The sequence below is a fragment of the Tigriopus californicus genome, chromosome 2 (genome assembly GCF_007210705.1).
Source record: "Tigriopus californicus strain San Diego chromosome 2, Tcal_SD_v2.1, whole genome shotgun sequence".
NCBI classification, from domain to species: Eukaryota; Metazoa; Arthropoda; class Copepoda; order Harpacticoida; family Harpacticidae; genus Tigriopus; species Tigriopus californicus.
Genome location: NC_081441.1, coordinates 7,164,446 through 7,181,991, shown reverse-complemented (window position 1 = coordinate 7,181,991; position 17,546 = coordinate 7,164,446). Strand labels below are relative to the sequence as shown.

Here is a 17,546-nt window from a genome sequence, read left to right as displayed (position 1 = left end):
GATTCAGATCAATCCTACCATTGGCAATGCCTTATCCGACTGGCTCGGCGTGGTCCTTGAGGGCCTTTCTACCCATTAAAGCTGCTGTGGACTAGGCTTTCGCCCAAAGCTCCAGGAGCCTAGTTGGTTAGCTAGCTGGCTGATGCGGGGAAAGTTGCCCTTTTGCTCTAAAGAAGGCCAGTGACTTGGTGAGGAGAAAAGAAAAGCAACGACAAAGGCCACTGCTTCAAAATGGCATGGTTCAATCCGATTCTGCCACTTTTGAGCTGGTTTTTGATCAGTTCTGGATCGTGCAAGAACCTCTACTTTGCCGGGTTCTTTCCCATGAATCAAGAGATCGGTCAAGGCGTTTTGCCCGCCGTCAACCTGGCCATCTTGCACATCAATGAGTCGCCCAAAATATTGCGCAAACACAAACTTCATATGGTTTACAATGATACTCAAGTAAGAGAATAACAGACTATGCGAATAGACCAGAGCTCAGCTCACGGTTCAGAGAGAAGCAATGAACAACGTTTCTATCACATCACCTTTTAGTGCAACCCAGGGGTGGGCTTGAAATCCTTCTTCGACATTGTCCACCATCGACCCAAAAAGCTCTATCTTTTTGGCTCCGCTTGCTCAGCCGTCACAGATCAGATCACCAAAGCTGCCAAACATTGGAACATGGTTCAGGTTCGTAACTATCACAGATTCGCCGTCAGGTGATTCTTGGACACATAGTTGATGCTCGAAGGACCTGGATATTTGCGACAAAGTTAATCATGAAACATTCGAATTCTTTCAGTTATCATATGGAGACACTCATCCAATGTTCACTGAGAAGTCATATCCCAACTTCTTTCGGATTGTGCCAAGTGAAAACGAATACAATCAACCGCGATTGTCGCTCATGCGATACTTTAATTGGACTCGTGTAGGTACTCTCTACCAAAACGAGGCCAAATACACACTGGTAAGAAAGCAAGTGGGCCATGATCATCTGAGATCAGACCTCCCTTCTTTAACTAACACGTACGTGTGATTGAAATTCTAGGCACATAACAATTTGATTTCCGAATTGGAAAAAAATGGTTTTGAGGTGGTCGTCTCACAGAGCTTCAATGACGAGTTGCAGAATCAAATGGAAATCTTCAAGAAGAAAGACGTGCGCATCTTTCTTGGCAATTTTGATGAGTTTTGGGCGCGGTAAGGCCTAATCTTTGTTACATTTAATGAATTGTTCATTCCATTATGCTGGAGAGCGATGTTTGGCCTACCAGTACTTGTTCAAAAAGAAATCAAAGATCTCCGGAGGAATAATGAAATGTTGCAACAATTTAGGGCATAGTTTACTGTAAAAAAATTGTTGCCGATAGAAGGGTTAATTTGTGCATTGCTTAGCCGTTCTTTACGAATGCCCCCATCTAGGGTAGTTACGTACCTGCGTTGCTGAAAATATTTGAGAGCCGCGAAACTGTTTGCTACATTTTTTTGCTGTCCCTTGATGAAAATGATTAACCTGCTAGAGAGGGAGAATAGAGAAACGGCAAACTAGTTACAATTAGGTGGTGCTTCTGTTTAATTGAAGGGTTGAAGAGTCGGTATTGCTGACCACTCTTAAACTCGTCTGTTGGTTGGTTGCCTGATACTCTAGCCTTTGAATGGATTGTGATAACGATAAATAATAAGAAAAATGAGGAAATTAATGGGACGTTATGTTTTGCTTTCATCCAGAAAAGTCTTGTGCAAAGCCTTTCATGAGAATATGTATGGGGCTCGCTTTCAATGGATTCTGGTGGGCTTCTACCAAATCGAGTGGTGGCTTAAGCCCACCCCGAATTGCTCTCGAGAAGACATGAGACAAGCCGTCCAAGGGATCTTTTCCATCGAACTTCTCACCTTAGCCACCAATTTAATCACAACCGAAGCAGGAATTGTAAGTCCAGTTAACGCGTGGAATTTGTGTGCCGGATTATTCAAGCCTGACAGAACATATTCATGCCTCTCTAGACCCCTGAAGATTACCAAACCCAATACTTGAACCAAACGTCAGTGGTCTCTAATTTTCATGCTTACGCCTACGACGGAGTTTGGGCATTGGCCATTGCCATGGAATCTTTGTACCGTGAGGTACAGAAACGCGGCGAGAACTTACAGGACTTTGAGTACAGGTAAACCAAGAAGAATAACGCACACATGAACCGTTTCCGATCCCGTCCATCCAAACCCATTCTCATTGCTTTATTGCGTGTTTTAGGAACGAAACCTGGGAACAGGACCTCATCTTAGCTTTAGATAAAACCGTGTTCCAAGGTATGACTGGACCGGTGTCGTTCCGAAAGAATAGCCGACGAGCCAGTTTTGTCATAAAGCAAATACAAGGTAATATTTTGAAAGACAACAGGATTCTCAATGAGGCAAAGAAATTCCAGTTGACACATACATACATACATACATACATTTATTCGCATGGTCAGATCAAGAATCCCGGTGCATTGGCGAATACAGTGGAATCACCAGGACGCTGCATCTGGAACGATGCGATCACGTGTACTGGCCCAGAAATAAGGCTCCCAAAGATCGAACCTTTATTAAAACGGAGCAGATGAAGCTCTCCTGGACAATATTCCTGATCTTTGTCATGGTGGCGGGTGTTGGCATTCTCTTGGCGTTCTTTTTTCTCGTGTTTAACATCACTCACCGGAATCAAAAGTAGGGGAAATGTTCCACGGTGATATAAAAAGGGAGGTGTTTCTCAAACAACTTTCTTGTTCTAGGCAAATTAAGATGTCCTCGCCCAATATGAATAACCTGATCATCATAGGCTGCATTCTGTCATATTCATCGGTGATCCTCTTGGGCTTGGACTCCAATCTGACCTCGAATTTCTTATTTCCTTACGTTTGCACTGGACGGGCCTGGATTTTGATGTCGGGCTTCACCCTCAGTTTTGGCTCCATGTTCAGCAAAACGTGGAGAGTACACTCAATATTCACTAATGTCCAACTAAACAAAAAGGTAAGAACGACAATTGCTTCCGGCTTATTAGACTTGTAAAGTGAGATTAATTATGAACTGAAAGCTTTTTCGCTCAAAACTATACTGCTTCTCCAAGCTATTGTAACTTTGGCTTTTTTGAAGGTTAAAAACAAGTGGTTGTGACAAGGATTGTCGGGAATGTTTTTGAAACCGGTTAGTCGAACCATCAGTATGAAGAGCCAAAAACAAACCTAAATTCGTCTGTAAAAAAATGGGGGGGAGGGGGGAGGAATATTGATTTTTACCACCATTTTAGAAAATAGATGAAATGAATGGAACTCATTTTTTAACTTGCAAACATTCTATCTTATAGGTGATGCAAGATTATCAGCTGTACCTTGTGGTTGGTGCCCTCATCTTCGTCGATGTCCTAACTCTCACTGCTTGGCAAATTTTGGACCCTTTCTACCGGGAAACCCGCCAACTGCAACCAATTGTAAACTATGCGAAAGCACGACTTCAGGATTTATCTTAATGGCTTTAATCGACGTTCAACCTCGGTCATTTTAGGTGTCTACCGACGATGAGCTAGTAATCATTCCGATCTTGGAGTACTGCCGATCAAAGCACATGACAGCCTTCGTTGGGTGCATTTATGTCTATAAAGGACTCTTGATTGTAAGTTCTATCCACAGTAAGGAACAAGGCAAGCTAGTAAAACATGGTCATCTCTTCAGCTATTTGGAGCATTCTTAGCTTGGGAGACTCGACAAGTGCAGATTCCGGCTCTCAACGACTCTAAGTATGTGGGCATGTCCGTTTACAATGTGACCATCATGTGTGTTTTGGGCGTGGCAGTGAGCTTTGTCTTGGGGGAGGAACACACCATGTCCTTCGTCATCATCTCCATTTTTATCATCTTTTGCACAACGGGAACATTATGCCTCGTGTTTGTGCCCAAGGTACGTTTGAACCATTCGAAGGCTTTTCTTTCACTTATCATTCAAACTCTCAATCCGTCTCTCTGTAGATTATTGAGGTCCGCAAGGAGCCCGCCAAACGCGAATTAAAAAATGGCAAGACCACCATGAAAATGGCGGGCGTGGCAAAGACCAAGGATAAGGTCGACAACTTTGAGGAGCTATTGCGAATTGCAAAGAAAGTCAACTTCAAATTGAAAGGCTCTATTGTTGATATTGACAAGGATATCGAGGAAACGAAATTATTAATTGCTAACCTAGGTAACTTATCCCTAAATATTACCATCGTCAACTCAAGGGTTGCAAACTAAGTGTGACTAACTTTTGTTCGCAGAAGCCGAGCAAGCCCGAGCAGCTGAGCAGGCAGTTGAACCACCGGCTTTGATGGCAGAAAAGAGAAGCGTCACTCCTCCGCCGCAGTTTGTTCCTGAAGGGGATCAACCTGTGGAACACATGATTGAACCTCCTGTTCGACCCAACCATATAGATATTCCAAATTGCTTGAGTTCAGTCCCCGATCTGCCGCAAAACACGGATGACATTTTGCCGATTTTCCAAAAGCTATTGGAAGACAAACATGTGAAGGGCAATTTCTCGTCAAGATTGGTCACCTCTTCATGTCCAAATATTTCCGTTACTTGCGACATCATTGAATATTTGTAAGAACGATAACCATGATTCGCTCATGTACTGATGATTTATGGTCATGAACATACCAAACCAGTGTCGAAAAATGGAGCGATGAAGACACTCGAGTGAAATCAAAAGGCAAGCGCAATAGAAAGCATCATATCTGCCAATTTAGTATTATGTACATTTCCAAAATTCCGAAGACCGGAAATTCATCCATCACCCTTCATTTCGGACGCCGGGTATCACACACGCAGGGCTATTTCTTTTAAAAGATGACCAAGTCTGATGTGGGGCAGCACAATGTTAGAATATGGCTGACTACCCGCAAAGTAAACGGATTCCTCAATTGCAATTTCGCAAGAGTTTCCTTGAGGCTCCTCTCAGGATGGTTTACGCTGATCCATAACTTATACCATAAACACAAAATAAAATTGCGAAGGAAAAAATACTTTTTTTTTTAAAATTCATTTCCACAGTGTTTTTCCCGCCCCAGGTAAACTAGATTCAAGAGACTGTTCGTTTGTTTGCCTCTCGAGTTTCACTTGGAATCAATTTCTATGAATCGTTTGCAACACCAGCCTTCCCAGGCACACACCACTATCACCAAAATGATCACGGCCAGCACTAGAAACAGAAGCAAAAAAAAGTGAGCCCAAGTCAGTCTTCACAAGTATTGGGACTTGTATCTTGCGCTAGTTGTTCCTGTTTGTGTGTACCGGAAACTTCAGTGATACAGTTATGGCCAGTCTATTCTGTTTTTATAGCCAGCCATTGTGTTGTGTAAACTCTGCAAGTGTCAGAGAAAGTAATATACAATTGAACGATTCCAGTTAAGTTGGGAGCACTAGGGTCTGTGGTACACACAAAAAAAGACAGCTGACCCAACATCCAAGTCCCAATGGGAAGCACTCGGTCAAAAAGCCAAAAGGTATTTTACCAACAAATGACGGAATACCGACTTCCGTCAAATTGGCCAAGGTGTCCAAAGTCAAAGCTGCTCGGCTCTCCTCGTCATTCACTGAAACGATAACCATTTTAACTCGGGAAGTACATAGTGAAAATAAATTTTTAATTGCATAGGGTACTTACAAATGAGAAATTGATCGAACTCTGTGGGTATGTATTCGATGTCTAGAACGAGGAAATAGAAATGATCATTTGGTAGACACTATTTTTGTAAACGCTAGTTCTCATTAACTCTAAAGGAAGAGTAATTTACAATTTCACCTACATTTTTTCTCCAAATTAATAATTGCAGTTATTCAACCCTTGAGCATACTAGTTCAGTAGACTTGTAATTTCATTAGCTCGGCAATCTTTTTCCACGGTCCTCAAATCATTGAATGGGGACCGTGGACAAAGGTGACTGAACAAAAATCATATGTCTACCAATTCAGTATGCTTAACGATTGAATAAATGTTTGAATATGAGAGCCTAAACAAAACTTCAGAAGTTTAATAAATCTTTGATAAGAAATATATCCTTGCACAATACACAGTTGTAAAGGTCTTGCGCATTTCGACCAAATTTCCTCGTTCCAAAAATTTGTTTTAAGGATTTGACGAGACTAATCAATTTTGTTTCTTAACTCCTTACGATCTACAATGAAAACACAAATGAAAAGGAACAAAACACAAAACCTTCAATGGAACACATACATCATCGAATTTGAAGTGAGGTGTTGGAGAGCCAATTTTTAAGCATTGGAGCCTTGACTATTAAGTTAAAGCTTAACTTTAATGACTCTGAGTTCGATTTTTTTTTAAGTTCATATTTACAATTGAAAACCTCTTGAAATCGTAGCAAAGGGCAAACCATATGAATGGCCGAAATATCCCTCCGGTCCTTGGCTATGCCCTTTGAAAACCTTACACATGCCCTAAACTTGTGATGAATGAGTTGGCCCTCTATTGGTTCAAGTTTCCATAAGAAGTCTAGAAGATTCATTCCGCCGTGTACCATTACGTAGATCACGAGTCATGACTTCTGAGCTTTGAGCAATTCGACTTAAATCCTAATCCTGTACTCGATTGGGAAGAAAGAGTTAATGCAAGCACCCTCTCAGGGGGCATACGAGTACATCTGATTAGGAGGCCGTGACGTATTGGTCGAACGTTTTCTAGTGAGGTTTTGCAAAGCTTTCTTCTCCAGGCCTGACGACCTCCATAGATAGAGTTGAAAACCAACTCAGGTCTCGTAGTCACCATTTCAAAAAGAAAGCAATCTTTTCATGGCATTGGAATGTCTTGACAGTGATTATATGCACTCCGTTCATTATTCCCAAAGATTTTTGCATTTTTTGTTGCAATTTTACTAATTTTATTCCAAACTACCTTTTCATTAGAATGTTTATGCATTTCATTATTTTTATTTCAGTCACTAGAATTTACGTTGGGTGGTCATTTTTGCCCACTTACTTCTTTTTACCATCTTATCTTGAAAATGAGGAATATGATCAAACGTTGTTTGCTTTCTTTTTTTCGCGACATTGATAGTTATCTTTGGAGGACATTTCTGATTAAAACTCTAAAAATCTCAAAACAGTTGCAAAACGGTCACAACAGCCAAGCAACCATATTAAATGCAACACATCCATATTAAGTTATCATAAATGACGTCAAAAAGGTACCACTATAGTGTTTTCCTCAAAATATTATGTGGGCTCCGGAGTTCCAGAGTGATTTGAATCTAGTGGTTGTGGCTAGCCTTCAAAGAATGTTGGAATTGATTCAAGGCAGGATTAAGGCCTTCATTGAGAATGATCAGTTGAAAAAGGGGATTAGAGTGTTTCAGGGGGTCAGGTCGAATCCGAAAGCATTTTTCTCTAACGCAAACTCCAAGAGATAGATGTAATACCCTGTAATACTCAGACATTCGTAGGGAGTGCGTAGGCGTTGATTCAGTAGCAGGATTTAAGACAAACTTGGACAAGTTCTTGACTAAAATTCCTGATCAACCCTAAATTTAAGGGCTAGCCCTTCTTGTCGTCCTTTCTAATTCGTTGGTGGATCACATAGTATATCTATATAAAGTTAAGTAAACTAAATACGTTTTTTGGTCTTGAAGTACTAGAAATTTTATTCCTAGTAAAGTAAAGAAGCCGGTAAAAAAAAAATAAGAACGGTGACTTGTCCCAAATTTTGCAAACTTGGGTTTTAGACATTTGCCTTTTCCCCATGGCTACGTCACAAAAACAATGTGCTAAGGTAAAAGGCAGAAAATGTCGTATATGAACTTCTGAGACAGAGGTGTCATCGAAAACTTTGAAAAGGCTGAGTGATTGCCTTTATTATCCTACCGCCCCCGGTGAATCAATGGTGTTGGTTCGTTGCAAACAAAATGACAGCTTGCTCTTGCATTATATGATTGTGAGGCCTCGAAATTGCACTTTTGAGCACTTGGCATTCCTCAAGTTGTTTCAAAATTCTTTGGCCCAAAGTACCTATTGATGCATGACAATTATTGACCTATAAAGCAATAGACTAATTCTGATAATAATATCAATTGAAGCTAGCGAAACGAACAATGAGTGCGAAAAGACTAGTTCTTATGAAAATGCCCAGATCTCCTTCAATTATCAATACCTTTAACTTACTTAGATTGCGAAGAATGTCTAATGCTTCAATTTATGGTTAAGGTCTGTGGCATTTTGCATCATAGCTTCGATGAGCCACGTTAACCATTACTGAAGGCTCGTGATATTTGTGACGTAAGATCTTGAGTAATTTGGAACTTACGGTACGTTCTAAAGTCTCCGCTTTCCAAACGATAGCTTCCCAATGATTGGTACTGGTCTCTTTGATTGATCCATGCGCCGTAGAAATCCATGAAATTCCTCTCACCTGGCTCCACCAAAAAGGCCATATTTGCCACAGCAAAAGTGGTCAAAGGATCTTCGTAGTAACCAAGGACAACTGTCCGAAAGAAGAACTCTCCAAATCGATTCTTCATCATTGGACGACTCTGAAAAGGGTCTCCCGCGTCGAGTAAAAATCGGCAAGATGGACGCTGGACAAACTTAATACCAGCTTACCAACAGCATCAGATCGTTACTGATTTTTAGTGTGGCCGAATTATTCAAGTCACTAAATTGAGGCATGTATTTGGTGTCATAGAGCACCATATAAGTCTGAAACACCGTGTTTTTCTTCACTTTTGTGTAGGTCTTAATATCGTAATCATCAATTTCCCATTCCTCATCAGTCAGTAATAACAACCGCAAGGTCTTCCAAAACCCCATAAAATCTGCCCAGAGAGAAGAACAATCAGAATTACCTTCCCACGGGACCCAATCCTATAGCTATGAAATACCGTGGCCGTAGAGTAAGTAAGAACAATACTGATTGGTGCCACTAGCCAGTTTGCTCATGCGACAGAAATTCGAACGAATCTTTTGATCCGGACCCAAGGCCTCCTGGACACGACTATCAATGTCAGCAAAAGGCTCGATTCCGGTGGAATTCGAAGAATTCGCTGAGGACCCATTGCCCGATGCCGTCCCATTTGACATGGTCACACTCGAGTTACTCGCTGTTGTTATGGCTGTTGATCCAGAAGTCGTTGTGGTTGTTGTAGTACTTGTTGTAGTCGTGACAGTGGTGCTAGTTGTCGTGGTTGGGTCCTCTGTAGTGGTAATGGTGGTACCATTGATGCTCGTCGAATTTCCGATACCTGTCGTCGAATTCGAGAGGGTCTCTTCCGTAGTCATCGGACTTGTTTGTGGGGCGGGTGTTGGTAACGTTGGCGGAGCGGGATCCTTTAGAGATAATTGGATCCAGAATTTCCCAACTATGACTATAAATCAACGCCCTAATTAAGAAAATGTCCTGTTAATCATGGATTGCTGTTTACTTGCTTTGCTCATTTATCTTGGCCATTTCAGCCTCGTCGTCACTCAAGTAGGTGCGCTCTCTAATGGCATTGAGGTCGGTTTTGGGAACTCCGGGGATGTCCTCAGTTGCTACAAAAGAGAAGTTGCAGTTTATAGAAACTGACCAATCATTAATCGGGAAATGAGGTACAAGAAATAAAGTGGATTTAGAAAGTGCTGCTTTGTTGTATATCTTTTCATTAAACCATTAACTAACAACTCGCCTTCGAGATAAAGCTCAAGCAAAGTACATAGAGCGTAAAAATGAGCGCCTTTAATTAAAATGGTATTAACACTAAAGCTTTCCTTATCAATGTGTGCCAAAAGTGTTTGGAAAGGGAATAACGACGATTAATAACATAAAGAGATTACAAAATAAATTCTTCAGTTCATGGACTAATTTTCAAAATCAGTGGCTTGAGCGGTTCTTCACATAGAGAACGTTTGCTTGATAATAAAAAGGAGCAATTAAGGTCCCTATTCTATCCTTTACACGTATTGAATAGTTCTTGGTTTCAAACTTTTTACTCAGATGGGGGAAGTCTTTTGTAATTTCATGGATTATGTAAATTTGGCGTTTTTCTTTGTGGTTTTTCCCGAACAGCTGCCAGGAATGCAATGCCAAGGGCTATACGGACCGTAAACCCTCCAATGATCACAGCATATTTTAATAAAATGTCTCCTTACAATTTAAGAGATGTGGTGTAAGCGAAAAATGAAATCAAATGACGAGGCCGCAAAAGATAAGATTTAGACGAAGTCGCCGTCTGATATTAGGTTTGTGACACATTGTAAACCAAGGAAACTAGACTCTCTCAAGAATCCCTGTGTAAACAAGTAAGATTGCAATCAAAACCATAGTACTGCAAGGGGATAGCTAAAATCATACACGGCGATCTGTCTATACTAAATTATTGCTTTGCTAAACCATGCAAACGAGAACTCGTAGATCATTTTTCATTTTTGCATGGAGGTCCAAAACTCCTTAATTGAATCTTCTTAGATTATCGTCCACACACGTTGCTCCATTTTGATCGCTAAAATTCGTTTCTTTCTGGTTTTGATATTTAGGACTGCACTTGCTATGCATTTAAAAAAATCAATTTTCATCATGCCAACTTCTTGTTTGATTTCTGTTGTACAGGCTTTAGCTTTTGAGAAGGAATTCATTACCTGAGAATGAAATTAACAGAGCAACCTGAAAAGCAAAAATTCCCTTAAACCAATACCAGTTAAAACCTGAAATGCTCCGAACATACCAGAGCCAAGCCAAGAATGGCCACCCTCAATAAACTCGACATTGAATTCGTTCACCACGTGCTCAGATGTTTAAAATATCGTATGTATTTATATGATATCAATTTGATGCTCAATTTTCGACACGTGTTCCAAGATTAGATGGACACTCTAACATTATAAATGGATCCAATACTTTTGAGGTGGTTCAAGGCACTGCCCAGCTCATCGGGTTCGTCCTCGTCGCAATTGGCGGGCGGAACATCGATCAACCGAAGTTCGCGCAACCGACTTCGAGGGTTCCTCTCCAGAGCGTCGGCCATTAGGATGTAATTGGCCGGGGAGACGAGCTTTTTGGCGCACAGAGTGACGGTTCGAATCTGAGTGAGGCACTGCATGAGGCCCTCGAGACCGGTGGCGTCCAATGGGTAGTCGCGCAGAGAGAGCTCGAGTAAGCGATGTTGATCGGCTAATGAGGAGACAAAGTTCCCAATGATGATGAGGTCGAGGGAAAGAAGGGCGCTGCCCCGAATATTGATCACCTTGAGGCCAGGGAAGGGATAAAGGGTCAGGTTCTGAATACGAGCCTCGAAGACACACCGCATGAACAGCATTTGCTTTTGAAGACCTGCAATCATCAAAATGTTTATTCAAGAATAATGAGCTTCGGAAAGAGAATGGCCAAGTTGCCTTGGTCACCACTTGTGTCCTAGCAGCACTTTGAGAGCTGTACATGTTTTATTGCGAGACCACGTCATTTTGTTCAAAACAAATATTACTAGGGTTACACGAAAGAGTCATCTTTTTCATCAGTAACCGACCCAGGTTTGGACAAGGTTTGGGGGTCTGAAAGTAATTACTGCTCCATTGCTAGCACTACTTCTGAAATGATATGACACTGTAACATGGCTAATTTATGTACCTTGTTGATTGTACCACTCGCCCTGCATCTTCTGAATGTTCTTCAAATAAGAAACGCTGGACACATGCGAGCCACTTTTGCCCTCAATCTCTTGCAAGAAATCACGCACAATCTTTTGATCTATGGTCGGAGATTGGGATGACAGTCCCGAGAGGTATTGCAAAATGAGCTCTTTTCGGTCTCTGGGAAACCCTCTCAAAGTCTGTTCCTCGGTGCAATATATGTGCAAAGCCGACAAATACTCGGCCAAAGAGAGATGACGGAACTCGCATTCGAGCTGATCCCCGTCTTCGATTAGGATCATGAGGCCGAAGCTTTCAGCCTTTTCCCGATCAATGGAAACACCGTTGAACTCGGGGAAAACGAGCAGATTGCTCTCCTGGTCCATCTCGGCACTCATTCGAATGTTGCCCGAACGAACTAAGTGGTAGCAGAGCTGGGCAAACGAACGGAGAAAAGTCACTGTGGAATTCTCCAGATTCGTCGAGATCTGGAAACTCGTGTTTTGCCACCTGAAATGGATGGAGACGTTCAGGATGATCAATTGTATCGATTGAAGCTAATTGGAGCGAGCTAACTACTTGCCTTTGAGCAAATACAATCATGACCCATGTGTATAATTGAGTTAAAGTCTTTGGTATGAACTCCTCGCCAGCCTCGGAGAAGATGGTACAGATCAACCACAAATAGAATGGATTGGTGGCCAGGGAAAAGATGTAAGGATCACAACGCGCTCGATGCTGGAGGGCGTGGCAAGCACAATCCTCGCGACACATCCCCTCGCGTTCTGACAGAGGATCGTGATGGGAGGGATCGCCATTGCTAATCATGGGTTGGCGCGAGTCCATGAAACTGAAACAAGATTATTCACAATTGGATAGTGCATAGGGTCCATAAGAGAGCCGGCAGATGAAAGCGGCCGGCTAAGAGTCCATCAATCCGTGTTCAGGTACCTGTGAATGAATGATCGAATTCCTTCCTCGCTGAGACCTTGAATATCCAAGGACACGATCCTTTTGGGCAAAGAGAGAAACCATTTACTGGCGTGCAAGTGACTGAGCGTGTGGGGTCGCGAGGTGACAATGATGTGACAGCCCGTCAAGATTTGACCAGTGAGAATCCCTTGGCAAAACTCCAAGGGAGTCACCGACGCATCTTGACTCTCCCAATACTTGGCCGTCTTCTGTTGGAGCGCCCTTGGTTTCAGACTGTCCAATTGACCCACCCCATGGACTTCATCTAGGCCATCGAGGAGGAAGAGAACGCGACCGGCTCCGGCTTTGGTGGTGACATCTTCCAGAATGGCCGAGCCACTCGTGCTGGAGTGCTCTTTGAAATGGTCCAAAGCTAGGAGAATGAATCCCGAGGCGGGCATGTCCCCGTGGCGATTCAAAGTCCGGCATTCCACGAACACGAGGTAGTCGAAGTATGCCTTCCAGAGCTCATCACACCCCCATTTCATGCACATGTATTTGAGCATGGAGCTCTTGCCGATCCCGGCCGGAGCTTGAACCGTGATCACCGTGGAAAGACTGGGCAACTCTTTGGGAATGGCCCAACAGGAGTGGAACATGTCTTCGATCTTGATGGACTCGATTTGGTTGCGATCTCTGGGTCGTCGAAAGAATTGGAGCATTTTGGCTCGATCGTCCATATCCAGTTTGGTAGCCACCTGTGTATTCATTTGTGACAAGACCAATTTCTGATGGAGCTTTTTCCTTCGGGACGAGCGATATCGGTTTCGACCGACGGCAGAACCAGGTTCGAACCATTCGGAATAATATTCTCGGTAGAAGGCCTTGAGCAACTGGCTGATACTTTTTGGCTCCACTTCGGGGACTGGGGATCGGGATCGCGGTGGTTTCGGTGGTTGAATGACGGTGGCCGTTGTTGTTGTTGTATTCGTTGTTGTTGTTGTCGTGGTTGTTATTTCTGTCGAATCCGTCGTCAGCGATGTGACTGAGTCTGCTACTGACGTTACACCTCCTGAAGCCAAAGCCAATGAGCCTGAAATAACGTTCAAAACAAGGATTTAAGGTTAGTTGTGACAGGGGCCAAGGTCGTCACGTCGCCCTATCTATTTGTTGGTCGATCCTTAGTGTCATAAACAGAAACTAGATCTTGAATCGATTCAAGCCACAAGCTTTTCCTTTAATTCAATGCCAGAGATATTGTTCATATTAGATCGATAAAGGGTAGGATAGGGACGACAGGTTTCATAAGGTCACATTACATTATCATCTTTTTCATATAATTCCTTGATTTGATAAATCATGTTCAAGTACGCCCCCTACGTAATGATGGCAATTCTGGAATGTTCTCGAACAGCCATTTAAAATGATGGATCTAATCCTAAGCCTTGCACCACGCCATGCACATAAATTACGTTGCGGTCAATAAAAAAGTTCTCCTGGATGTGATTGCGTGAAGTATTCAAATACTCGGAATCCCACTAGGATTTGCTCCTTCAAGCTTGCTCCTAGATTTCTGTAGCCAGTGAGGCCTATCAATTTCACTTTGGTCGAGTGGCAGAACTCTTTAGTCTGTCAGAGTCCTCATAATCTTTTTGGCTCGATTCCTCACCACAAGTTGCATACACACTTTCAACGACTACGTACGGCGCATATACGAGCATGACCAAATCAGGGGGATTTGTAGTTGTGTTTCTCGCATTGCTGTTACATACGTACGTACATATGCATGTGATGTACTGTACTAACCACTGTGCACTTGGCAAGTGGATAGGCCCTCGTGATAAGAGATCAGATCCTACACAGTCCAAATATCTGCTTGGAAAACCACCGAAAATATCTTTCTCAAAATTTGTTTGCACTCATCTAGGTCAAGCGAATTGGTTGAATAATTTATGGCCTCAGAGCAGGACAAAAGTGCGCCGCCATAAAGCTCTGAATTAAAACTGCTCGAGGCCTACGAATAGATGGCTACTTTACTATACTCGTAGTTGAACTCTTTGTGCGTTTCAAATCTCGGCCAGTCAACCATCTGAATAGAGTCATTAAAAGAGCACTCTAGCATAAAATCATCCAGGAAGAGCAACCCTTTATTGATCTTTGTGAGGCACTTGTCGCCGTAGTTACAGTAATGATAATAGGGAGGAAGATCATTCTATCAGTGGCGACAAATAAATCAGGCAAGGAAGGCTGATGATCAGCAGCAGCTCAATCAATTTTGGAATCTCCTAGAAAATTACAACATCAGCCATGTCCGAGTAACCAAGCATTTACCGCAACGTTCGTTATGTTCAGTCATTCCACTCGGTAAAAAGATCCTAATTGATGTCATATTTTTTTCCCGTTCCTTCTCTCAGGTCTAAAATAATAGCGTCCATGATTTGACAAAAATTCAATCAACTCCTGGGAACTTTATCATCGTGAACGGATATCATTTTGGAACCTGTGCATGAAAGCTTCTTTTCCTAATCCACCATGGAGAGAACGGAATAGTGAGTGCCATTGTGGTTTAACGCAAATCAATGAAATGCACTCAATACACCGACGCTATACGTAGGTGTATTTGAACACACACACTTACTCTCAAGATGCTGTTTCTCTTCAAAATGCTGGGAAAGATCCCGTTTGATGTGACGAGGATGGTCGACCAGATCTCGTCGTTCTTCGAGGATTTTTTGATTAGACGCATACAAGGGCAGAGTGGTGGGCTCGTAATGTAGATTCACAGAAATGCCCGAATCGATTTCGAACTCGTTGACCGACGAGCTCTCCGAGTAATTCGAGTTCGATCCCGGGATCTTGGTCAGTCGGGGATAGTGCCGTTTGGAGCCGTGCGATCTCAGGGTGGATCGAAAATCACTCACTGAACTGACCAACGACTTGGAGCGACGTTTGCGGCGTAAGCTCCGCCGAGGTTCACAATGCTGTCCCTCGAGAAACACATAGGACATCATCTCGTGGCCACTCCACACCCCACTGTGATACACATGTCTTCGAGGGCGGTTCATATACTGAGGAATGTCCTGCAGACTCGAGAAGTTCTTGTTGCCCCCCGAGCCGCCAGCCCCATTTTCATGGGTTCGGATAGTCACCTTCGAGAACTGTGTTCCCATGATTGACGGTCTTGACCCGGTCCAATTTCCGCCCACCCACTCTGGGACTCAATCCTCGTCGAGGGCTATGGACAATCAACTACGGATGATCACTCACTCACTCACTCACTTACTCACTCAACACAACAAAAATGAATGGGATGCATTCATTCCCAGAACATGGTCCCGACTGACTGTGAATTCATCTTGGCTGCCATAATCATGGCGATCATCATCATCATCATCTTCTTCTTCTTGTTCTTCCTTTCCCAAGTAGTGGTGGCACCGGTTGTTTCCGTCGTCATCGTCGACGTCTCTTTGCCCGCCATCGTTGGCCCAGTGGTCGGTCGTCTCCATTTTCTTGTTGGAGTTTTGATTGTGCACATATCCGAGTCGAGTTGCCACCTTCTTCCCAATGCTGGGTGGGTGGGGGAGTACCAGATTACTCGAATAGTACCTTTTGGGACGTTTAGACGTCACAGACCAGCGGGGGAGGAGGAGGAGGAGGAGGAGGAGGAGGAGGATTCAAGCCAGTCAGGCCGACCAAACAGTCCGAGCAGTGAGGAATGGTCATGCATTGGTGCATGAAGTTGAACGAACGTCTCTGGATGGACTGTGTGCTGCTCTCCCAGGTGGAACATGGATCTTATGCTCACTCGGATTTAGACAAAACAGAGCAATGCGCTAACAACACGCCAAGCTTGGCCAGATGCTCTGTCCTCTCCTTGCTTACCTACCTCCATTTCATCCAAGGCGCCACTCGCGCAAATAATGGTAATTACGGGATTTTCTTTAATGCCTACGACATAACCAAGGCAATGAGTCAGATTTGTTGGCGTGAATGCATACGAGGAGGGGGTCTGGTTCATGTCCAGGCATTGGTAGGCATTCAACATAGAAGAATAGAAGAATTGACACCTGCTCTTTCCTTCGATGATCGAGTACACTGTAAGTGAGTGAGTGTTGCTCGAGTCCATTATGGTCCTTGTTCATTTTCCCCCTGAATCATTCCAAGGCTAGACCTGTCTTGACAAACGACTTCGTACAATGTACCGTGCATGGAGTAATGGCAAAGGAACTCGGTGTGAGATGCCGTTTTGAATTTCAAATTTGTACAGAAAGGCCCAACGAAATAGAGGGTTCGACTGAAAACGAGAGTCGCTGAGAATCATATTGCATTTGAGAAACCTTAACGAAATGAAGAAAGGACTATTCAAGGGTTTTCCTGATGAAATGTACTTTTCCGCTTTTGACAATAACAGTTGTCGAATATGAATATGGAATAGGAATCGAGATGCTGGAAAGTCTAATTGCTAGATGTCATCATTTTACCTAGCCCTAAAGTTTCTCAGAAATATACCGAAAATTCTGATTGGGTTCAAGCTTTGACAACTTGCGAAAGTTGGCGATTAAATTCATATTGGAAAAAGCTTGTGTGTGTGTAAAGTAAAATCTTGGCCTTAATAATAGAGCAATGTGGTACTAGCGAAGATTGCCGGTCCGTTAAACCAGAACTCTATCGACTCATTCAGAAACGACGATAGAGCTAATTTTCCTCTTATTTTACGTTAATGGATCAAGAGCCATCTGTTATCTTTTAAACCAAATGGGCTCGGTAATAGTCAAAGATAGTCATTGGAACTGTTTTTTATGTCCAATTCATCTGAAGGTTCATTAAAATCTTTGTCAAAAATACGTGAGGACTCGCCGTGTTATATACCTTGGATTTCTTTCATGTACGTAAATAAATCACTCTTTGGTTGTACTCATTCCATTTCCTCGAAAGGCGTCTGAAAAAACTGATCAACGAAGCTGAGCTTTCAGTCACAAAGCGGTTTGTACGTACTGTATGTGTTGTTACCAATGTAGACTTTCACATT

The 17,546-nt window shown here is 42.9% G+C and overlaps 3 protein-coding genes across 3 annotated transcripts; 1 reads left to right on the top strand and 2 right to left on the bottom strand.

The window, feature by feature from the left end:
• Window positions 1–4: 4 nt before the first annotated feature.
• On the top strand, window positions 5–4,790 carry LOC131877142 (gamma-aminobutyric acid type B receptor subunit 2-like). Its single transcript, XM_059222739.1, has 14 exons — window positions 5–444; window positions 538–675; window positions 788–955; window positions 1,037–1,188; window positions 1,717–1,918; window positions 1,993–2,153; window positions 2,240–2,364; window positions 2,460–2,694; window positions 2,760–3,000; window positions 3,335–3,457; window positions 3,532–3,639; window positions 3,699–3,923; window positions 3,992–4,202; window positions 4,276–4,790. The coding sequence occupies exons 1-14, from the start codon at window positions 232–234 to the stop codon at window positions 4,602–4,604; spliced, it is 2,631 nt and encodes an 876-aa protein (XP_059078722.1). The 5' UTR covers window positions 5–231; the 3' UTR covers window positions 4,605–4,790.
• A 215-nt stretch (window positions 4,791–5,005) lies between these two features.
• On the bottom strand, window positions 5,006–10,897 carry LOC131877143 (uncharacterized). Its single transcript, XM_059222740.1, has 9 exons — window positions 10,705–10,897; window positions 10,619–10,643; window positions 9,431–9,535; window positions 8,887–9,369; window positions 8,609–8,820; window positions 8,313–8,538; window positions 5,664–5,705; window positions 5,512–5,592; window positions 5,006–5,198 (listed from the first exon to the last, which is right to left on the bottom strand). Exons 1-9 carry the CDS (start codon window positions 10,744–10,746, stop codon window positions 5,113–5,115), a joined length of 1,302 nt encoding a protein of 433 aa, XP_059078723.1. The 5' UTR covers window positions 10,747–10,897; the 3' UTR covers window positions 5,006–5,112.
• On the bottom strand, window positions 10,767–16,172 carry LOC131877141 (NACHT, LRR and PYD domains-containing protein 12-like). The gene is made up of 5 exons (XM_059222738.1): window positions 15,156–16,172; window positions 12,557–13,610; window positions 12,189–12,455; window positions 11,604–12,115; window positions 10,767–11,309 (listed from the first exon to the last, which is right to left on the bottom strand). Exons 1-5 carry the CDS (start codon window positions 15,685–15,687, stop codon window positions 10,840–10,842), a joined length of 2,835 nt encoding a protein of 944 aa, XP_059078721.1. The 5' UTR covers window positions 15,688–16,172; the 3' UTR covers window positions 10,767–10,839.
• Window positions 16,173–17,546: the final 1,374 nt, after the last annotated feature.